The sequence below is a fragment of the Coturnix japonica genome, chromosome 5 (assembly GCF_054131305.1).
Source record: "Coturnix japonica strain WE chromosome 5, WE-NBRP24, whole genome shotgun sequence".
Lineage (NCBI taxonomy): Eukaryota > Metazoa > Chordata > Aves > Galliformes > Phasianidae > Coturnix > Coturnix japonica.
Genome location: NC_140667.1, coordinates 35,882,069 through 35,907,144, shown reverse-complemented (window position 1 = coordinate 35,907,144; position 25,076 = coordinate 35,882,069). Strand labels below are relative to the sequence as shown.

General features: G+C 34.8%; 1 protein-coding gene across 30 annotated transcripts in view; it reads right to left on the bottom strand.

Annotated features, from left to right (window-relative positions):
• The window catches only part of MIPOL1 (mirror-image polydactyly 1), a 167,772-nt gene that overhangs the window by 136,397 nt on the left and 6,299 nt on the right, over nucleotides 1-25,076 (bottom strand). For 10 of the 30 annotated variants that reach the window (XM_015865032.3, XM_085550443.1, XM_085550458.1 and 7 more), the window contains 2 exons: nucleotides 16,946-17,072; nucleotides 5,395-5,474 (listed from right to left, as the gene is read on the bottom strand). In XM_015865032.3, coding sequence (XP_015720518.2) covers nucleotides 5,395-5,413 — 19 coding nt within the window. In that variant the 5' untranslated portion in view covers nucleotides 5,414-5,474; nucleotides 16,946-17,072. Of the gene's footprint in view, nucleotides 1-5,394; nucleotides 5,475-14,289; nucleotides 14,390-16,613; nucleotides 16,685-16,920; nucleotides 17,075-25,076 lie in introns of those variants that run through there. The other 20 variants (XM_085550453.1, XM_085550465.1, XM_015865035.3 and 17 more) reach the window with 7 other exon arrangements.

Here is a 25,076-nt window from a genome sequence, read left to right as displayed (position 1 = left end):
GGATGGGTAAATATTCTGTTTATCTCTCATTGTAATTCAGGTTAGTTTAAATACAGAGTTTCAGGATATCATTACAGCCTATATGGAGTTATTACATAATTTCCAAACAATGTGTGTGCTAGAGTTTTACTAAGCATGCTGTGTTTATATTTTCTAAAACAGCTGAAAACAAAGTAAACTCTTCTATCCCATTTTTCTTTTGCTATTGTGGTCCCAGACAATGGCTTTTCACATATAACCTCTTTCATTATCTAAATCTTAATGATCCAGAACTCCCTTTTATCTAGGCAGGGTCATGTTTCCTGATGCCCATTAATTATAGTGGAAATTCTCTTATCCAAACGTACTCAACCTCCCCTACCACAAACAAACGACTAGGGCTTTGCTGAATGTTGTGTTCCAAGCAAAATCCCAGAAAACTACAACCTGACAACTATTTAAGAAAAAATGCTATAACTTTAAATAAGAGAAAGGTTACTGCGTGACACGACAGGAAGACACCTCACCTACATACACTGATACCCACATACCTCTACTAAAAACACATGTGAACTCTCAGAAGTGAGTCTCCAATACACTTCAGGGTATGCTTATTTATTTAATAAAATCATTTGTTACACCTTCATGGTGAACTTCATTCTAGTTATTAAAGTACAAGCAGCCAAAGTTTCTAAAGAAGAACCAAATTTCTCCACTTTAGCCAAGTCTTCTAAAGCTCCTGCTGATGCACCACATAACAACCACTGCAGAAATAACTGCTGCTCCTTTCCGAAGCACATTTCAAGGCATTCTGAAGTTAGCTGTACTCAAATTTTAACCACTAAGGTGATTCAAAGTGCAATACTTCAAGGTGTGCCTTCACCCCTTATGTAGTGCTTGCAGGACTTGGTGTAGATCAGGCACTACATATTTTCAGACAAAATCTTTAACAAAATCATATCTCAGTACTTGAATAAGTCAGGCAGATACTGAAGTCTTATTTGTGCTTCTTATGACGAGTCTTTCTCCACTCAGCCTGCATAAATGTGCTATATTTAACCATTCAAAATGTACAAGAAAAGGAAGGGGTAGGAAAAGGAAACATGAGAATGTACATATATGTAAAGTGGGGTTATATTTATACGAAAGATCAGACAGCTGCTGATCTTCACATCCTATACTGTGCAGAAAAACCTGCCACTGTTCTTGCCACTTTAAAATGGGCAGCTAGCACACAGTGAGTTTGAGGCTGAAAGTACAACACCCATGCAAGACACAAATTGAGTCACATGTTGAAGAGAGCACTGCCTCAGTGTGTATCACGTGGATTCCTCTGCATAAATACACATACAGTGTTCAGATCTTCCTCCTTTTCCAGGTAAGCAGCATCCCTTATTGCTAAGAGGGAATGGGAGGAAGAGCAAGCTCATAATATCAAAATCTTGGGGCATGTGAAAGAAGAAACAGGCTTCAGTATGACAGCTGTGGTTTATTCTGCTTCTATTGTGGCCTTGGAAGAAAGACTTCAGATCTACTTTAATTATCTCACAGCTGTAATTGATGTATTCTGGAGAAAGAGGAAGCAACGCCTGTACCACCAATTGCTTTCTGACCCAGCTAGATCATTAGCCAAAAAATGAGTGTTAAAGTCATACAATAGTAATTACAGATAAGTTCTTGTAATTATTATTACAAAACCATACCTACAAAAACAAACAAACAAAAACAACACAAAAACCTGCACAGCTTGAAAAATTAGCTTTTCTTAATGACCATTTACAAATACATGGCAAGGGACAGAAGTTTCATTTCTAGGAAATTAGTGAAAAAAGATGATAGATTTTACTCAGCCTTTGTACAAAACTGTCACTGCCTCAATTACTATGAACATAAAAGTAATGGCTGATGATGAAGAGCATTCATAAATGGTAGTAAATAAATGCACAAAATATTATAGTAAGTTTTTATTCCCTAAAATATTATTAATTTGTAATAAATAAATTCTGCAAAAGAATGCAGAACTATTTTTCTAAACAGCACTCACACATACACATCATGACCATGACAATACAAGGAAAGCTATGGCCAGATTCTTAACAGAAAACACCATACACACATTCAACACAAATGAATGCAGAAACACACAATGCAGTGAAAACTATTGTCTACAAATAAGCTTGTGGCACACACTTGTGTCTGAGCAGTTCTATATAATTTGTTCATTATGTTTGCATAGATGTTTTCCTCTCTTTCTACTGGATGTAGCAGGACAAGAAAGCAACAACTAACCACCTGATACAACACTTTTCAGACATCCTTGCACCATCTGATTATGCAATCCCACTCCAGTCTACATTTCCACGTGTCTTTCGTACTGGAATCTCCTCTGAACTGGAGTTTCCAGGCAAGCTATTTTAAAGTATTTTTATGAGTCATGCAAACATTCTTTTGCAGGACAACAAGCTACAGTGAAAGTGTCCACATTTACCAAAAACTTAGAGCTGACAAGTTCTTAAAGGGTGAAACTGGTTCATTGACACATATTTCTGTAGATGCTTTAAGCAGTGATTTAGAAATGCGTGTCATTTCACTGCTTGAAAACTATAACATCAATCTTTTAAAGGAAGTCAATTGCTTTCCCATTAAAAACAAACATGAATTTTAAATAATAATTGCACAATGCATTTTACTCTAGAGTCAGCAAAATTGTAACTTTGTTGTCAAAACAGACCAAACAGTATTTTATATTCTACGACTTCTCCATAATTTCTGCCTTGTCCTTAAGAAATATGTTCACTCAGAAATATGACCCAGGAAAAACACTACAACAGTAAAAAACAGGTATACCTTCACTCATTCAAATTCAGTACATGGCATAAGTCAAATGAAACACAAATGTATTCCAAGTATTTCAACACTTACTGCTTCACTATTGTTACAACTCTTTTGTAAAACTGACATATCAGGTCATGAATATATATATGTTAAAAACAGAAATAATCCTGTTATACTTCCATATTCATGTTTCTGCATGTTTTTTTGTGTTTTTTTTTTTTCCATGCACGTAAACTCTGAAGAAGTAACAATGCCATCCAGGTGCAGAGTGCATCTACAGCCCTACAACATGAACTGATGCAGCTATTTGCTAGTATAAGTTTATTTTTATAATAAACTATGGTCCTAGACTTTCTAGTTTCTATTCCGAATATTTTTTCTTTGGAAATTACAGTCTTTGCTGGCCTACTGCCAACATGCCTAATTCATTCCCTCAAGTATTGCTAGAAATGAGAAGAGTCACTATCCTATTAAAAACCGAATCCTATGGTAATAAACAGTACATCTAAGTCAGATACAAACCCAAAATAATAAACCTTGGACTTACTGATCCAAACAATCCAGAATGCTGAAAACAAATTATCAACTTTCAAACACTTCAGATATATTAAACATTGACTTTTTTTTTTTTTCCAAATATTTTATAACACCTATTTACAAGCTACATATTAACCCACATAGCCACCACAAACTTACCACTTCTCAGTACCTAGCATTTAAAAAAAGATAACTCTCATTGCTTAACTGCATTTTCATCAAGACAGCTAAATTTAATCTCAATTTACTCAGTAAGTTATTAAAAATTTATAAATATTATTAGGTTTTTTCTAAAAAGAGCTTTTGAACTTCCAAGTTACAAGGTAGGAGCAGATAGATATGGCATAGTACCCACTGCAAAAAGGAAAGGTACTGCAGATAAAGAAAGTGGAACACAGAAGGGTACACAATTCAACTTTAGACATTTAAACAGAAAAGAATACAAAAAAAGAGTACAAATGAAGACATTATGTGATGAACGACTGATTCAAAAAACAAACAAACAAACACCAGAAAAGAGCCAAGAGGGTACTAATTTTTCTTTCCAGTTTTTCTATGACTATGAAAAATTCTACTAGATTCACAAATATCTAAGTGGTAGCTTAGAAAAAATAGCATGCTTAATGGCACAACATATTAATTTAAGGCATAAGAAAAATAACACACATGAAACTCAGCAAATATCCAGTTCTCAAAGTATCTGAGAGCTGCAGAACAGCACTTCTCTCAAATGGACAGAAAATATTTGTCGGAGAATCAGTTTGTTGTATTCACTTGCAGCCTACTCTGGAAAAGTTAACCTTTTGAACCATTCTTAGGGTATGCTGACCCCTAAAGGTCTAAAAATACTAAATCTGTCTAAACCATAACATGCTGAAAACACAAATTCTCAATACAGTTCTCCATGACTATTTTTGTTTTCAGTGCATTTGATTCAAAAACATTTTTTAACTTATCTCAGTAATAGCTCAAAATACCATGATTAAATGGGGTCTACAAGTAGTTTGTCATACACAATAGTATAGAAAGGAATTCCTGTAAATACTAAGAAATGTGTCATGTCCAAGACGTGCTTCTACTCACTCATCAGGCTCTCTTCATGAAAAACTCGACATTTATTATGGCTCCTGAACATACAATAAAATTCCAAAAAAGAAACACAAAATACTATCTGTCTTCCACACAGGATGCATTTTTGATGTCAACACACCTGTTCCATATTTTTTTTCAATCTACATAAAGCCACTTCCTAAAAAAAATACACCCTTCTAAGACATACTGAAAGCATCCTTCCTGTGTGTTGGCTTTCTTCAGTATTGTTATCTAGATACAGGTCACTTTCTGATACTTCTGGAAACTCACCGTCAGTCATGTCGCATGCTCTCAAACTCAGTTTTTCAAAAAGTTTCTCTCATAAACCATAAAAGAAAATATCTGAGAGCAACTCCATGGTCATCCAAACACAAAAAGATCCTTCAGTCCTGATGAAGTTTAAAACTCTATGAGACACAGAAGCAATGAAGACCCTTCCTTCCAAGCCAACAAGGCCCTCTCAACCTCGATTATTGCCTATATGTGGCTGAGGTAGGTGTAAGAAGCTACTAAATATAAGTAGATGTCTTAATCATAGCCAGGTGTGAATAAACAAGAAAGTCACTTTAAGACAGCCTTCATATTTGTTGTTTACTTCCCTACATTTTTAATAAGTACAATATACAGGCTAAGAATTGAAATTATACTTCTCAGAATTATAATCAAGTAGCTCAAATAACTCAGAAAATAAAAATAATAATAATAAAAAAAGCTGAGAAATGGCATTCATTGCTTTGCATGTGCATATACAGAAGTCTGGGAAGAATCATATTTGTAGCTGCTCTCCTGTTAACCCAAATACTTTTAAGAGGCGGTGTATTTTTTTTCCTTTCCTTTTCTTTCTTTACTTCCAAAGTCAGCTATGTATCGGCAAAAACAAATACATTCCAGTCACTGCCTAGCACTGGTAAAACACCTGAGGTTCCTTATTGATATCTTAGAAGTCCTTACCTTTTGACAAGTTCTCCATTTGTTCTTCTCAAGTTGTTTGATCTGGCACTAGCTCCAGTTTTTCCTCCAACATTTCAGAGCTAAAATAAAGCAAACTCTAGATAAATAAACTTGAAACAATACGTTATAACACACCCATACTTTGCTTTCATTTGAAATAAAATTTACAAGACAAATGATTTTAGGATACTTATAATAGCACAGTAAGGTCTATGTACTCTAAAAGTGAGAATTTATTTTTCTCAGTAAAATATTTTTTTTTCTCATGCATCTATTTTTTCTATTAAGTTGCTTCAGCTTTCTACTGTATGCAATGCCGTCATGGCAAAATTTATGTTTGTCTTCTTGTTCTAGAGTATGGTCTTGGAAGGAAATTCTACTGAGCAACAGCACAAACCACACTGAGTAGATCACACTCAAGGCAGTGAGATTTTGGCACTTATTACAGATGACAGTATGTGCTTCACTTCTATCACCTGTTTGAATTTCCTGAATAAAACAGAGGTGAAGTGGTCCTTGACTACTGCACCTCTGAATCTACAGACTTTTTAAAACAGCTAAATAATTTAACCCATCCCACTATTTGCATACATATTGCTTCAGACTATACAGTTAATGATATCATTGCAAAAGACAATCCTTATCACTCAAAAATAAGTCCTTCAATATAAAGTTAGACTTACTACGTAATATTTTTAATTATTCTTTTATATTTTTTATTATATATATATATAATATATATATATATATATAATATTTTATATTATAAAATATTCTTTTATAATGTAAAAGTCAAATTAAATTACATATTTCATGAAAATGTAAATAAATTAGTAAATTAGTAATCATATTAATATAGTAAAACATTTTATTATTTGCTCAAGCAACTCCTTTAGAATGTACTATACAAATAATAATTTTTAATCTTTTACTACATCATCATGCTTATTTTGTATGTCTTCTCTTGAATTTTTTTCTTAAATTTATTAAAAGACAGAACATGAAATTTGAAGAAGCAGTGACTTGATCATGAAAATACTGTTGTCATTGTGCTGAGAAGTGTAATAATTAAAACAACAAGAACAAAATTAAGAAAACATTGGAAAATTCAAGCAAGTTTCACCAGGACATGCATTTTTATAAATATAGCAGGAGAAGAAATTGTTTGTTTTTAGAAGATACAATACCAAAAGATAGATATACGCTTTCATTTTATCTTTCAGATAATTTTAAGAAGTATAATACTTCTGCAAACACTTATTATTCAAGATTAACACTTACTCCAGAAACATATATCTAGCTCATATTTATCATTAATTATAAGTGGGCACAATAAGAAAGTTGATGTGCTTAGGTCCTAACAAAAAATAATGACTTCACTCTAAATTGCACAACACCTTACAGAAGTTCCTCAAATGAAGCTGTACACTTCTTTTTCCATTCTGTATAACTGTGCTGATTTGGAGTTGTCAATCTTTTCCTAAGTTCCTCATTTACTTTTGGATTAGCTTAAAATTTAGCAGGTTATTAATATCAAGCAATAGGTTTCTGTCAATGAAGCCATTTCCTGACATATTGCACAAAAAGGTTCATAATAATTGCAGTATTTTAATAAGACAGTCATATAGCAAGACATGAAGAAAATACGGTATTTAATAACCTCTGGAGTATTTTAAAACATGTCTTAGGGCCTTAATGTGCCTAGTAATATACTATTTAAAACCATAATTTTATCCCTCCACAATATACAGTCATTCTTCCTCGCCATTTACCCAGCTAATGAATGCCAGCAATTAGTAAAATGTAATCCCATTGCACAATCATTTTAATGCTTTTAGCACTCAGAAAAGTAAACACCAAATTAATACTGCTCAAGCCATATCAGATCCTAGTTGGAAGCAAGCAATTATAGTTCAGCTCCTCAGGTGTAATTAAATGATTGGAATGATTTAGTTCCATAAATGCAAGTTAATTCATAAGCAAGCAACAAATATACTGGGAGTAATTACAAGAAACATTGACAGTCTGAGCAGGGCATGTTCTCTCAAGGACCTGATGTAGGAAAATGCTGCCCTCTCCTGGAAATTACAGAGCATATGAAGTGCATATTGGAGAAAGAAGTCATAAGACTCATTTTAAGATACTCAGTCTTCAATAGCAGAAATAAGTTCTGATAGCTGATAGGAATGAATTGTTTTTAAGTTAGAGAAAATAAAACTATTTTTGATACCATACTAATGTAACCCTTTGATCATAGAAAAACAAAGACCTTTTGCCACTCCCTAGGGTTTTCAGTATATTTACCCGACTTCTGGAAAGAAAATGATGGTAAATATAAGAACAAATCTTCTGTACACAAAGTAAATTGGTTGCTCTGAACACATACACAAAAACACCAATAAGTATCTAACCTATGCACAACACTTATGTATCGTTCAAGATACAGCTTTACAGTGGGTACTTCAAAGGCTAGGTATCTTCAGAACCCAAACTTACAAAACATTATTAGAATCCTAGAATTGTTTCAGTTGGAAGGGCTGCTTAAAGGCCATTAGTCCAAATCTCTGCAATAAACAGGGACACAAACAGCTCGATCAAGATGCCCAGAGCTTCTTCCAGCCTAAGCTTGAACGTCTCCAGGGATGGGGCTTCAATCTCTGGGCAACCTGATTCAGTGCCTCACCACCCCCATCATAAAGAAACCTTTTACCTTATGTCCAGTCTAAATCTCCCCTTCTTTAATTTGAAACCATTTCCCCTTGTCCTGTCTCAACAGACCCTGCTAAAGAGTTTGTCCCTTCCTATCTTATTGTACCCTGTTAGATGCTAAAGGCTGTTCCCAGGTCTCCCTCAGCAGAGCCTTTTATTACTCAGTGTCAAAGCCAACAACAATCAGCAGCTGGCTACAACTGTGAAGGTTTTCTTAGCAAAAATCATCATTAAATAAAATACATCAAATACACTTATTTTAAGGCTTTTCTTCACTTTCATTTGAATACAATGTTAATGATCTATCAAATAATAAAAAGAAATTGAAGGTGGAGATTAAAATTAAGTATATCACTGGACTCAAACAAAATGGAAAACACAAAACGAATCTGTAACCCCAAATCTAGAGTTAAAATTAGCTACTACCTTCCTTCAATTCAATCTGTGTTAGTTAGGACTACTTCTACACTAAGCAAAGAAACCTAAGGTACTTATCTGTTGAATATAACAGGCTCTGGTCAAGTAAAATTCACTCTAAATAATTAACTACAAAACTATTTACATATATGAATATAAATTAACCAATATCTTCCCACTAAATAGAAGAAATCCTAGATCAGCTTATTTTGTCCCCTACGGAAATAACAAACACTTTCCAGTGCAGCACACAGAAGCATGTGAGAAAAATCATACACTGTGGTCAGTATCCAACTATTTTTGGCAAAACACAAGTGGGAAAAAAATGGGAAAAAAAAGCTTTATTCAGAAAGGTATGATCAATGTTAAGGCCTGAAATTCTTTACCAAGTAGCACTTCAGCATCAAAATGTCTTTGTTTCACATCTCTGTGCATTTCAAAACAAACCAAAGCTGAACACAAATATTATCACTGCTACTGTACCTACAGTGGAAATGAAATAAATTAGTTTAAGAAGTCATATTATTAAAAGTTTAAAATGTACAGCACATTTGCTTTGCCCTTTGGTGTCACAGTCCTATTTTTCTATTCAAATCTTGTACACCGTAAGTTAATTGCTTTTGGAAACTACTTATTATTCATGTAAAAATTAATGTGCCAATGTGTTTAAATCCTTTTAAATGACCATTCATGCATCTTTCTTCTTTAAGTGCCAATGAAATCTGTCAAAGATATCAATGCAAGATGGTCTTAGAGAAAGTTCTAATAAAGATTTTTTCTGCTAACATAAGATTTTCATTTTCGTCAACTTTACTTAAAATCCATTAATTTTTTAAGCTGCTTTTAATAAATTCACAAGTAAAAAATTTTAGGCTCCATAGTCTGTCATTTGTGTTCCAGCTGACTTTATGAATATTAATAGCAGTGTTATCCTGATTAAATAGGCTTCATATAAAATCCCTGTGAATCCTATAGCTCAGACATCTCATTTTTCCAACTCTTTATGAATTTGGATTCAGACATTAAAGTGGAAAAAAACTTAAAAACCAGATTCAGTAGTACATTATTGTACCCTTAGGCAAAAAAAAGAAAAAACCAAAAAAACCTTCATGTTCTAATGAGTCAAATTACTAGAATTGATAAGTTCACATATTGAGATTTCAGGCTTTCTGTAAATATTCAACATATTTTAAGTCTAATGAAAACATCAACACATCTCAGAACAAAGGATTAAGCATCTATTATAAAATAATGTCTACCTTTATCTTAAACAACAGATGATATCACCTTAACTCTTCATACAAGAGTGCTAATTTGCAGAAATATTTCTCAAAGAGAAAGAAATCAGTACATGCTTAATTAGATAAACATCTGTATGAAATACATGAACTTGCTCATTTAGCATGGGTACCCTGTGAAAAACTGCATTAACTTCTAACTGGGGTATACTTGAGCAATACCAACCTTTTCTAAAGAACGCTGAATTGAAACTCAAAGGGAATGCTAACATGATCCAACAATAGTCAAGCAGTCACAGTTGCAAAGTCTCAACTTCTTTTCATACTTAGGGGTCTGAATTCACATGTATGAGAAATAAATATGGAAAACTAAGCTTACTTCATTGCCTTCCCTTTTTTTTTTATTTAATATACAGGTGCTATAATTAGTACTTCCTCATTCACTCAGGGATATTTTCTGAATAGATAGTAATCAAAATATTTCAGCTTTGATTACATCACAATGTGAATGGATTTACGAGGAGAAAAAAAAAAAGCTAACAAAATGACTTACTTAAAGGAAGAGTATTCCAGTACTCATCATCAAAAGCACTTAGCAGAAATTAAGCAAGAAGCATAGAAAAACAACATAAATCTACAAAGTTTGAAGCATACATGTTTTACTTTTGCAGTTCTGAGTAGCCTATGTTATAGCTGTGGAGGAAATCCCACTTTCAGAGGAAAGAGCTTCTGCAGCATACAGACAACACAAGTGAACACCACACAGAATCTCAAACTTTCAGCAGCCTGACCAGAGATACTGACTCCAGACACTGAGATCACTACCAGGCCACTGCAACTCCCAGCACAATTGTCCATAGGTAGTTCAGCTGCTCAGATCTGGAGCAACTACCCTCCCTAGAAACCAAACAGTTGCTGAGGCTCTTGCATAGGAAGCCCTGGCAGTTGTAAAGCCCACGTTCCTTGTACTTGCCTTAACAGGTGTTTTGATCATGGCCTTCACCCCTGCAACAGGAAACAAGTGCTTGATAGTGTCAATGGAATTCACCTCTTAATGAAAAATCCTTGGGAGCATTTGTCACAAAGGAGGGCTACCCTACCCACTGCTGGCAGAACAAGACACCAGATCCCACTGCCGCTGGGAATGGCACCACGCCAGTCATTGTCCTGCTTAGTGATGCAGCTGAGAGTTGCCACTGACAGCGTGGGGACGGAGCTATTAAGGAGAGGTGACACCACATACTTTATAGACAAGGAAATGGAGAATACATTTTAGTATTATTATTGTAAGATTAATTAGATTACCAGGATCTCCTAAAGTATCCTGAAACGTTTTGCCTCAGGCCAAGCTAAGCTAACAAACTTAATTTAAGAGGGTATACCACATAAGAAACGAAGCTGCCTTCTAGAAGTGCTTCACAAAGGAACAGGCTGTTTTCTTTAGCTTCAGAAGCATGCCAAGTTTTGAAATATTGATATACTCCTCCACAAAATAAAATAAAATAAATAAATAAAATTAAATTAAAAAAAATAATAATAATAAAATAATAATAATTAAAAAATTACATTTCCTCACTACCATGCAAAACATTATGGAAAATCAGAAATCTAATGCAACCCAACATTAATTAAAATTTGTTTGGGGGCAGTTAGAAAAATATTACTCAAAGAATAGCTGAAATAGCCATGTCAAATCTTTTTCAAGGAATAAAAACAATTTTAGACACGTGATAACCACTAAATACAACATACTACAAAAATTGACAAGAATGTTGCCTTATAAAAACACTGTTCTAGAGGTTAGAATCATATAATAATCCTTAACTTTTCTCCCCTCATAATTCTTGGCCCAAAAAGAGATGAGACTCTTGCATTAAATTCCAAGTAAATTGTGTACATCAGGAAAATATAAAGAACTGGGATGTGGATATTTTTTTATTCTACTGTTGTAGCAATTTCATTGCATTTTTTCTGAAAAATTTGCATCTGCTGTTTTTAATGATGACATAGAGATCAATTGCTCTTGATTTAGTATATGCTGTGCTTTTGATAAAGGCAAGAGTTGTTGCAATTTTCAACTGTTTTTAACTATTTAAACTTGATTAGATAAAGAACATGTACTTGTCTTTTTCTTCTTTTTTTCCTCCCTGACTAATTTCTGCTCTTAGTTCAGTTTTCTCTTTACGCATAACAAAAGGTTTTTCACATGTGCATATTAACTCACTAATAGCCAATATCCCTATATCTTTTCAACATTATTATATCTTCTCCCCCATTAATGACTGAAATACCAAATTTGTATTTTATTACATAATTTTCAGTCCGTTCTGTCCTCTTCTCCAGTATTTAACTGTCAATTTTTTTCCATTTCTTTTTTTTTTCCTAGTTTTTGTCTTTTCCTTAACAATACATCTTCTCTTCCCCCCCCCAACACCATTTTAAATTTAAAGAAAACTGTGCAAGATCTTGTCAAAGTTTGTCTCCACTCTTTTTCAGATTTTCTCATCGCCGTGTATGTTCTATGGGGAAGCTTTCCTGTAACATATTAACTTTTTTTCACCTTAATCATGAAACCATGATACCTTTTGGCCAAGTGCAGAATAGTCAATCCACTTAGACATCCTTCGTCTTCACTGTCGATAATTCACTGGCTTCATAACTCAATTATTACCAGTTGTATACGCTGCTAGATCTCTATTTCTAAATAGTTTACAACCAGAGTGTGATTTTTTTCTAGTCTTTGTAGATAAAAAACATGCATTTAAAGTAGTTTCTGTCCTATCTGGAGCAAACAATAGTTCATAGAATTTGACAGTCAACAGATACAAGGAAATTAATAATCTTCTCTATTTGTCACTTTTGAGATGATGCTGAAGTTATGTGTCTAGTCTGAGGCTCTTTGTCTGGCACAAGGAGAAAAAGACAGGCAGAAAGCCAATAAGGAGGAAATAATAAAGCACCAGTATCAGCATAACATTTTGAGCATTGCTTGTCTAGCATTTTTTCCAGTTTCCTACAAGACTGGACAATGTAGTACTAGGCTTAATTTTGAATTAGTGATGCTAATTGACTTACATACTAACCTTCAATGAACCAAAACTGGACCACTGTTATACAGATATTTCATCTGACTTGCTGAAAGCTCAAACCTCAAAATCCCCAGCCTTTTATATCCCCCAAGAAAGAAGCTTATGAAAAAAACACCAAAACTTAAATAATTCTGAAGCTAGCTGTGGAAATAATTTGAAAAAAAATATGTAGATATAGTTCATACTTGCTATTTGCAAAGTTAATTGTACAATATATTCAAAATTTCCAAATCCCCAGTCATGATCGTTTAACATGGAAACAATTTACTAGCCAACATCATACCATAAAAGCAAAAATAAAATCACAGACTATTATGAGGGTGTTGAAATGAGAGGTGGTAGTAACTTTGTGTTCCATAAATGCATACGACTAGGAATAGTAACATCAAACAGAAATAACATTCCTCCTGTCCAAAGCGTCCCAATTTAATTATTGAGCTGACTTCACAGAACGAAGGGAGTTTGAACAGTGACTTAGAAAAGGACAGGAAGCAACAAACAAAAATAGACTCTCAGTTTATCCAGCCAACTTACATTTCTCAAAGTACCTTCATTTTTATTTATTTATTTATTTTCTGACAGTAAATGCATTAAAAAACTACAGCAAAAAGGCTACAAAATACTGTGGATATTGGAGCCTGATCAAGAACTGTCATTAGCTAAACAGGTAAAGGCCTGCAAGAAATGTGCCCTTCAAGTCCTAGTACTGAGCAACGTCTTCAGTCCTCTCAAAGAGATACAGCTGCACCACTTACTTATGTCACAACATAAATGCACCTCCATTACTGTTGCAAGCCAAAATAATAAGCACATTGGATATAACCCAAATTATCTACACACTCAAATTCAAGAGCATACACTCGAGCTGATGAGAATCACAGCACCTGAAATCTCACAAACTAAAAAGAGCAGAGAAATAAAACACCACTCACACCAGATCAGCTGGTTTTGTTCTTTAAGAGAATTAAGCTGTCATTTTTTTTTTTTCATATGAGTATCTGGTGAGAAAGCTGTCCTTTAACTAAGAGCATAATTGTTCCCTAAACTGTGCTTGCACAATATTAAGATTATTGAAACAGAGTTGCCCAGGTGTGAACGTACACGTACTTCTGCCTGCAGCTCAAAAACACCCAGTGCCTTTTCATTTACTTTTAAATCTAGCAACTTTTTGATTAGGTTGTAAATGTGCTTTCATTTACTACTATTAAACTACTAATTGTAGTTAAGTGAGAAGCTCAAGACCAGTGATGAGAAGTGTCCCTCAGGAATATGTCTGTACAGGGATCTCTATAATTGAACATCTTTTTTAGCAACATGGACAGTGGGATTGAGTGTACCCTCAGCACATGTGTGGATGTGCCAAGCTGAGTGCAGGGTGGACAGACGGGGAAGGACTGATATCTAGAGTGAATGGGACGTGTGAGAAGTGGGCATATACAAACCTCATGAAGTTCCACAAGGCCAAGTGCAACAGGATGCTGTTGGGTGAAGGCAATCCCAAACATGAATACAAGCTGGGTGATGAGAGTATTGACGTCAGCCCTGCAAAGGATTTGATCATGTTGGTTGATGAGCTCAACGTGAGCCAGCAATGTGCTCTTGCAGGCAGAAAGCAACTACCCTGGGCTACATCAAAAGCAGCATAACTAGCAGGCAACCAAATGAGGTGATTTTTCAACTGTATCCTGCTTTCATAAGACCCCACCTGAGTTCTGTATTTAGCTCTAGGGCCCCCAGCATAATGACACAGATCTTTTAGAGTGTGTCCAGGGGATGGACACGAGAATGATCAGGAGGCTGCAACACCTATCCTGTGAAAAATAACTGAGGGAAATGGGGTTATTCAGCCTGGAGAAGGCTCCAGGGAGACTTCTAGTGACCTTCCAGTACCTAGAAGGAGCCTACACAAAATGGGGAAGAGACTTTGTCAGGAATTGCAGTGTTAGGACAAGGAGTAATGGCTCTAAGCTAAAAGAGATTTGGATTAAATAAAATAAATAAATTATTTACAGTAAGGTAGTGAGGCACTGAACAGCTTGCCCAAAGAAGTTGTAGATGCTCCATCCTCCTGGAAACATTCAAAGCCAGATTGAATGGGACTTTGAACAAAATAATTTAGTTTTAGGTGTCTCTCCCCATGGAGCTAGATGGTCTATATAGAATCACAGAATCACTCAGGTTAGAAAAGACCTTAATGATCATCGAGTCCAACCATGACCTAACTATACTACCCTAACTAGTAACCATACTACCCTAATTGTAGTATCCCTTCCAAACATTCTATGAAAGAACACACTACAAAATACATTTGTTATACTGTCGGCATTATTTGGAGCTCTTCTAGTGACTATGAATTGACTGTGTTTAACATCACATTTAAGGTGTAAGATACATGACCTATTGAGTGTTACTGCCTATTTAGTTAGAGCTGGCAAGCTAGTGTTTTTAAATAACCTAAGCCAGATGCTTCCCTGAGACAATGCAGTATCAAAGAATGTTGAAGTCCAGTAGCACTCAAAAGAGCAAGCTACATATCCAGAAATATTCTGGGATAATCAGGTATTCTGAGGTGGGCCAAAACTCTACGAGACTGGGAGATATGTGCAATAGGTCAGGAAATGAAGTCCATTGAGGATGCTTAGAATTCAAATGGAAGCTAAGAAAAACAGAGTGAACTCGCACTTAGTAGTTGCATCGACAAAAGAAGCGTAAAAGGAGAGTCTCTACTGTACTCCAAATCAGTGCCAGGCAGCTGAGAAAATAAGCTAACGAGGAGAAAAAAAGTAAAAAAGAGGTATTAGCAAAACTCAAATATGTTTAGAACATCAGACACGTTATCACAGAAATTTCTAATACTGGGGTGACCTCCCTGCCAAATTTTAAGAAAACAATCTAAAACATGACCAAATGTTTCCTTCCCAATCAAACTGCTGCAATATTTTTGTTTACTCTGGGGAAAAAAAAAATATATATATATATATATATATATATATATATATATATATATATATATATATATGAGTATATATATATATATGAGTATATATATAAAAAACTAGTTATAATATATATATATATATATTTATCTTTAATCAAAGCTACACTGGAAAATACCCAAAACTTTATTGCAACTAAAAATGATAAAAAATAAAGTGGTTTTTTTTTTTTTTTTTTCACTCAGTATGCAGGAAACATTTAAAGCTTCCATGTAAAATGTTAAAGGTATGAATGACAAAAAAGCTGGAGGAAGAAAGTCTTCCAAATAAAGACCCAGCACAACTTAGAAAACAGGCAAAACAGTCAGATTCCCCACAGAATGTGCATTCTGCCATCACTGCTTCTGCAATCAATGAAATATTTCTGCATTTGAATACTTCTGTCACTGAGAAACTAGATTTCCTGAGTCTTATCATCATTTCTGATGACATAAAGCACAGGGAATAAAGACCTTAGGTTTACTTTTAAAAAATGGTTTACTGCATATTTAAAGTCATATTAAAGTATTAACAAGAACATGATTAAGGAAAAAGACATGAAAATAATTTACAGTGAAGAAGCCTTCAAGAATTCCTTTCAGAACATAAATTACAAAGAAGTTCAGATAAGCTGAAAGTTATGTAATGGACAAAAAGAATTCTTCCTAGGACTTTTGAACCTCAAAAGTCAATCAGAGTCTTTCCACAAAGACAAATGGCTGGGGAAAACAAACAAGCAAACAAACAAGCAAACAAACAAAAACCCACAATAAACAAACAAACAAACAAACCTTCCTGGAAAAAACTTCAGACCTAGAATTATTTAGCTGTTTTCAGTAAGATCATTCTCTTCATTTTCTTTCTGGAAAAAGCAACAGATAGATGTTCTTTCTTTCAACCTCATCACGAAATCAGTTGTCTACCACTCATTATTCCTTGATTCATCAAGCTACATTAATGTTTTAATTGCAAAAACACTTGACATCAGAGATGAAAAGAAGAAATTAGGTTCAGCTCCAGAGAGTTGAGACAGCAGCTGAATCTTGGCCCCACAACAGTTATTCCTGGGCGGAGCAAAAGTGCTCTAAATCCACTTACAAGACAAAGGAGGCAAAATCCTTACTTAGACAGCAATTCTGAAGCCCAGGCTTATTTTGATGACTGCTTTCTCATGCACATAATCTTGTGGAACAGTTTGAGGCTTGCTTCTCAGATGTTCTGGGCATGACAAGTCGTACTGCTTGGCATCACTAAAAAACAATAACAAAAAGAGGACTTGATAGAAACAGAATTACAGATGAAACACAAGATTAAAAAAAAAAAAAAAAAAAGTGAGAGAAAAAAATAGTCAACAGCTCCAATAAACCAATTCCACAAGATACTCTCAGATGTTCTGAAGCTGCAATACTTTCAGATTCCGGAGATTTATCTTGCCTTTCACACTGAAAGAGCAGCTGACAGGAAGGTTAGATATTTGCAATAGGATGGCTTCTGCACTATCATACCATTAGAAAAACTCCTAAATAGCTTTCTGTTTCACAGTCAAGCTGTGAGTAAACATAGGGGAAAGTCTTCTGAAATAGTTCTTATACACTTCATGACCAAAGGCAACTTTTCTTGTTTGTTACACTTTCTTGACTCTTTGCCATCAAAGGCAAATCTTAACATCACTTCTTGCTGTCAAAAGCAAATCCTGACATGTTCAAGCTTTAATATAAAAAAGTATAGTTTTTTCTGATAAAGTTATGCCACTTTGACACTGTTTTCATATTATAGTTCAACATTCTCTTAATTTCTTCAAGACTTCAAAGGTACAGCATCTAATCAGTTCTTTCCCTTTGTGACAGTACAAAGATTTAATATTAGTTGGAAGGAATTTGTATAGTAACTGGAACAAATTTTTGATTTTTCTCACAATAACAGATTCCTCACCTGTACACAGTGATACTTTTACACAGAATTATACTATGCTGGATTATAGGTTTGTTGTTTGTTTTTGTTTTTTTTTAATACACACACAAACACACATATATACACATCTATCACTGTGTTATTTATACATGTGGGATTTTTAATAACTAGAGATGTACAGATGATTTCTTGATTTCCCTTTATTTTCCCATAATTTCTAACAGGATGAATGACTGAATTACTGAAAACAAAATGTAATATGAAATACTAAATTGGCTCTCCTCCCTAACTTATAAGATAAAATTGGCAAGTGTAAAGTACACTAAACAGGAAACAAACTACTGGGCAGACAATAACTGGAGGGGAACCTCAGCATGATAGCAGCATATACTATTTTTAGTAAGTTTTCTCTCCTATGTGCAAGACAGTGAATGTTTGCCAAAAGAATTTTACATCCAGGAGGGTTTTTGAAATATGAAAGATACTTTTAAACTATGAAGAGAATTATAATTTTTGCCTAATATTTAGTAACCTTCACACACTGTAATTCCACTTCAGATCCTGGAAAAACATTCTGGAGACAAATATTAGTCTACCACTGGATAGTGAAGAGGAAGAACAAAATTACATTTCAAGGGGAAACTGTTTTAATTAGAGTTACCTTGTACAGCCACACAGCAGTCACCTTCAGTATAGTGTGAGAAAAAGTGTTACACCCCACAACTATGTTTACTTATGCTACCATCAAATTCTGAGTTCTTAAAGCAAGAACGTAAACTTTGCTCCCAGTCATATTTGTATCACCTTACTTTTACACTACTCCAGTGCAGAAAACTAACTTAAGCACCCGATGACTGTACATCCCAGGATAGAAGAGTCTCTTGACACATTAAAACCTAATCAAAAACTTTTATAATAAAAAGAATTATTCATAAACAACCCATTTTTCTCTATTTTTGTGGTACCACAAACTAGTGGACTGGATGTTTAACGAGTACCTGATGTTGTTACTATACAATAAGACCAATACATGCCTTGGAAGACAGCATTTCTTAAAACATCCAGCCTGACAGAATAATCTGGCAGGTCTACTAACAGTTTTTGCAAAGTAGACGATATCTTGACACTACCTTCTTATTACTCTAGTATTCTGCAGCTTCAATTCAATACATATAAAATCATCTTGATTTTATCATCAGCCAGCATTTCAGGTTAGCTATTCAACCTATTTAGTAAGATGAGAGGTAAGTCATGTCAGTTAGCCTTCCAAGTAATGATTGCAGTGTGGTTACTTGGGGTGCCTCCTACTTTAGCTCAGTCTGATATGGACAGCTGAGGTACATAAGACAGAGTAACCTTACAGGATAAATGCATCAACTGAGTACATTCTTCTCCATGGGGACTGAGAATTCATTTTACTATCCTACCAAATATGAAAAATAGTTAAATTTGTTTCTCTTTGGGGAATAATGAAGATCAGATTCTGAATAAACTAATCTGTACTGATGGGAAGCAATTTATTACTTCAGTCATGGGCTCTGTCACCTACGCAGCATTTGGATCCCGTCAGCTGAATCTCCAGTACACACAAGGCTGCTTGAACCGGGACAGTCTAATTTCTCAGTGTCATCACAAAAACAGTTTCATTCTCAGCCATAGAACTCAAGATTTACACTTACATCTTTTTAATAATAATGTTAATTTTGGTCCAGGTAACATATGGGAGGATATTGAGAGAGTTGATATATATTCATTGATTTGGAAACCAAAAATATCCAAATTGCTAACACTATAAAGCAAAAATACAAGGAAGGACAGTGCTTATTGATTTCATTTTATTCAGTTGGAATTCCGAGATTTCATATGATCTTATAAATAAATGTAAAATATATAAAACAATTATCCTAGTGTAAAATTGAATTTTACCTGTCTGGAATCAGTTTTTGTCTATATTACATACTTCTATGTTTGAATACAAGTAACAATAATAGGTATAAATTTATTTTCTGACTGTTTGCTATCATGATATGATTTATTTATTTATTAAGACATTCAGGCTTTAAATTTATCTGGGGTTTCAGCTGCACAGTTGTTTTTAGATGCATACAGCCTGTCTTTTGGAAAACCTGTTAATGGAATAAGCCTCCTAAAAGAACATATCTGCTATTTAAAAATTGAAATATAACATAAAAACTCTAGTAATTTATGACAGAGAAAACCATCATACTGGGGAGAAAATGTAGCACTGTATGCAAATGACAGAAAAAAATCATCACATACTAAAATAAATCACAAGTTTATGTGAGGAAGTAGAAAGTGGAGTTAAATTCTGAAATTGGTGGCTGTGGACAATTAACACAGAGATTAACTTTTTCTTATTGCTGAGAAAGGCAATTTCCTTCTCTGTAAAAGGGCAGCCAGGACTTCATAATGAATGCCATATCATTAGCAGTTTGATCAGTCTAACCTGGACACATGACTTAATGAAAACTCACTTCACTAACAATTTCTGGAGCTCACATGAATCGTACAAATACTGCAACCTAGTAGGTTGTGGGGTTTTTTTTAGTGCAAGTTAATTAGCATTGCTTCAACTAACCATTCCTAGTCCTTTACTACCCTAGATTAGTGCATCTCAATCTTGAAGAAAGCCAACTGTGCCTCACGACAAGTTCTCACTACTATGCAGGATCAACTACTTTGTATGTAAGTAATACAAATTTATACTTTATTTTAAGCGAAGAAAACTCAGAAGAAGGAGAGAGGGAAAAAAAAAAAAAAAAGAAAAAAAAAAAAAGAAAGTAAGAAGGAAAAGATAGAAAAGGCATTCCTTTGAAGGAAGCAGGTCTGAAACAGAGGCAAGGAGCCCAACTCAGCCACCCCATGTGTGTGCAAACGTGCCCAGTAAAGCATAAAAAAAAATACCAAAGTTATTCTGATGAATAAACAGGGAGAATGCCATAATCATTCAGACTGATAAGAAAATTGTAACTTCTCATGTGGTCAGAACTCCACCACCACAAAGTGCCACAAAGCAAGACTGACTATACCAGGACCTCAGACCAGCAGTGGCATTTCTACACATATGCAGGAAGTGAAGCTGCTCACTGGGCCTTTGTGATTACAGCAGTCATAAGCTTGATGGTCTAGACTGCTGTGAGTAAAAACAACACATCCACAAACAATGGCTCTTGGCCTGAAATAGGTATGGTCAGGATGAGGCACGTTTTGAAAGTAGCTCCTTGAATGCCTTCTGATAAACAGATGAAGAGAAAATAACACGAGAGAATAGTTTAGTTATCTCCATAAAATGTTAAAGAAAATAAACAACATTTTTGTAGCTTAGCATTTATTTGTGAACTGCTAGTGCAACTATATGCTTGACAGAAATGCTATGAAGCTTTTGGTAGCTTGACAAGACAATCTACAAGCTTGAATGAAATGTTCAGCTTAGGGAATTAGAATAAATCTGATGACTGATATGCTACTGAACGTGACAGGCTGTCATCTGTTTTAAACAGGATCTCTGCTAGGATGTACTGAAAGCAATTTTTTTTTTTTTTTTTTCCCATTACCTTAAACATACTAAGACTTTTTCGAATGAATTCTGGCTAATCTATTAAGATAAAAGATCTTCTCAAGCTATTGCCATTTAAATAAAATAATGAAATAGCCATTCGGCTTACTTGCATAATTAATTCATGCTGACACTGTACTTGTGTGATTAATTTACAACCAGATCACAAAAGCATACAACAAAAATGATTACTCTTACTTCCCAAGTTAACTATAAAAGCCACAGGATATGAGCAAATAGGTGATTAAAGCATTTTATCAAGGCCCTGTTTCTATAGGCAAGTTCATGTACATTAATATCAAGTTGTTTATCTGGTATTAAAGCAGCCAAATACATTCTTAATTGAACTGGATAGCATCTTTGTCATATTGTCATCAGATTTTATGCCCAAAAAAAAAACAAAAAAAAAAACAACAGAAGTTCTCCAACAGCTTTTTTTTAAATTATGAAAAAACTGATCAACAAAGTCCTTCAGTAAAACTGCACAGCAACAGAAAACTAGAGAGAAAATTAAAAAGACCATAGTTTTAACGTGGCCAGATTCTAGAAAATAAACAGAAATCCTAATATTTGCATATTTATAATCACCACATATATATATATATAGAGAGAGAGAGAGACAAATGTATATACAGTGTAAAATAAGATTGCAATATTTCAAAGGCAAGTTACACTATTTAAGAAAAGATACGGGCACCAAAAACTTTTGATCCAAGCTCAAAGGGGAATATTCATCCAACATCAGACTGCAAGCAGTTCCTGCAGAAATAACTCGGATGCATGACCATCTCCTTCTGGAAATTCAGATCTAAACTACAATCAAGAAAACGAAGAACAAGGGGTTTTGTTACATTCATCTGCAATCTGTGCCTTACTAGAAGGAACAGGGAGAGCTGCTCATTTCTGGATAAGAAGTGGTAACGGCAGTTTGAATCACAATGACTCTGAAAAGCTAAGTGAGGAAACAAGAACAGTTTCCAGCCCTGTATGATCCACATCCAAAGGCAAATAAGAACAAAATCACCCTAAAAGTCATTCGCTGTTAGAAAAGGTTGTGACAAATGCACACAATTCAAAATATTTTAGTTGTCGGCTGATTTTCCCTCTTAGCTACCTGACGCACTTTTCGACTAAGATTTGGGACATCTCCATGAACAGTACAGTCTGTGTTGTTTACGTCATAAATGTCAGTACTGGGACAGTTTATTCTGCTAGTTTCCTTTACTGTTAATCAAAAGTACCACCAATAGGGATCATTAGCACACATGGCATGGGACAGATTGTCAGTATACAATATTTTTTGTACAGTATACAATTATGTCAGTATACAATATATTTTGCTGACAGAAAAGAAAATTGAGTATTACATAAGATGCTGTGCATTAGATCTAGCTAGCTAATTTGTCTTAGTAAATATGAAACCCCGAATATTAAAACTCTGCTCTGTCCTACTGCTGAGATGCAAACAAGCCACAAAAAGTTCAAGGATCTTGGGCAAAACATTTTCCTGCATAAGACTGTAGTAGTCTAAGCATTCTGTGTCCCCTTGTTTGCATTCAGAAACCCCTCAGATGACCTTTTCTCTGTCAGTTGCTGTATCACATCTGGTCAGTGCACAGGATCAGATGTCTCTGCAAAACATTATACTTTGTTCTGCTTTGTATGAATTCTCCAAGGGGCTCTCAGTAACCATAAACTCATTCCCCACTTCAGTGTAACCTGTTAAATGAAGCAAAATCTCATATTACTTTATGGACGATCTTACTGTTCTTTGAGATACTCTTGACTCTCAGGAGAAAAATCTATTACTTCTGCCTATATAATAATTCAGAATTACCATGTTTCAGTTACCACCTGAGATCTTTTGGATTAAAAGAGATGGAACTGAACCCTAGAAGCCCTGGATCATCCTAGAGCTTTCCACAACTGCCACAACATTTCCATCATCTTCCTTCAAGATCTGCTATTAAACATTTGTTGTATTTCTCTGCTAATGCTTCAGGCACACTGTAAAATCTAAACGGCTCTCAAAAGAAACAGGTGCTGATACATAAGGAATGCTGAACACACAGATTTAGTCTTTACTTTCTTCAGGGCAACAGCCAAATTCTACTGATGCATGGAGCATAGAAAAACATTTGTTATCAGTCATCTCATCATGATTTTCACTCTGTGTTGGCAGGTGGGTTTGGGATTTTTTGTTTTTTTATATCAAAAACATTTTAAAACCAACAAGTTTAATGAAGGCTTGTCTTTCCCTCCCCCACATTTAATGACCAGTAAACTCATCCCATTGATTCTGTCACTCCTTTCATGTTTCATAAAAGATTACAAGATTATGAAGAAGCTCTTCTTTTGCTTCTAAGAGCCAACGCTTATTGGCATGTAATTTTCTGGACCATCTGCCTCCTCAGTTCTATCCTGTATCTCACTGAAAATTTTACTGATAAACTATTCCCTAAAAGTCCCCTCCATCTCCTAAAGAAAACATTCCTTTACCAAGAACACGAGCTAAAACTTAGTAAACCTTCCCTTAATAACTGTAAGATTACTACGTAAATACTTAACCCATATCTTTATATTCTTCTTCAGGTTATATTTTGAGCTAACATCGCAGCCTCTGGCACCACGCTGGTTTTCACACTTGTGCTGCCCAAATGATATAACCTCTGTCTGGCTTCAGATAGATGCTTTCTGCCTCTAAATCACACTACCCAGGGTAATATCCTCAGAACTGAAGGTGCGTACCATCATCCTCATCATAATGTTTGGATATGTTGCTGATGTTTGAAAAGGGATAACAGATATTGCTGGACACTTGGACTTCTGATGTTTTGTACTATAGACTATTTGCACAAGAGTATTTCTGATCTTCTCTCTAGAAGGAAGGGGACTGAGGGAGTTATCACTTTTCTTCCTGATCTCTGGTCCAACGGGACCTTCAGCTGCACTCTCCATCCCCACCAAAACTTAAAGCCAACAGTCCAAGATGATCTTCAGTGGCTGAATTTTAACTGCTTAGAAAATATTGGCAAAACAATTGACAGGTTTGCCCAGATGTCTGATACAACCTGATCTATCCAAAACTACTCATCATCTCCTTTTGGGCTGTTAGCCCAAAAGCAAACTGCTTCAGTGTCTCCACAGATTTTTATTATTATTTTTAACTCCTCTTAAAAACACATCACTGATGTGCTTCAGGGACAGACTTCACATCTCCTCGCACATTATCACAATGCTCTGACAAGCCTAACTATACATAGTTGGCTGAAAATAGGTGATATCTTGAAAACTTCAGAAAACATTTTAGAAAAGAAAAAAAAGAATACTGTTTGAATAAGGCCATCTTCTAACTGTATTTTTTTTACTAGCATTTTTCAATGGCAGATACAAAGAGAAATGAGAAGTTAGCTTTAGGTACGTTTCACATTTTGTTGCACTTTGTAGTGTGCTCCAGGCAGGACTGACACTTTAGAGTTGTATCAGTATTTCCTTTTTTCAAACCACACACAAAAATGACTACTAACAACCAAAGCAAATAAAGCTAAACAAATGACAGTATTTCAGTAAAATTCTAAATCCATAATTTCTCTGACAAACATTTACACAATCTCTTCTCCCCTCATTTCTTAACAGCTAAGTGCAGGTTTCATGTCCATAATAACAAAGAAACATGTTCGCAAAGGCTATTTCAGTTTGCAGCTCAGGCTGGTGTTCCTGCAGCCGCCAGACTACCCTGCAGTCTGTGAGGATGGCTGTATTTCTG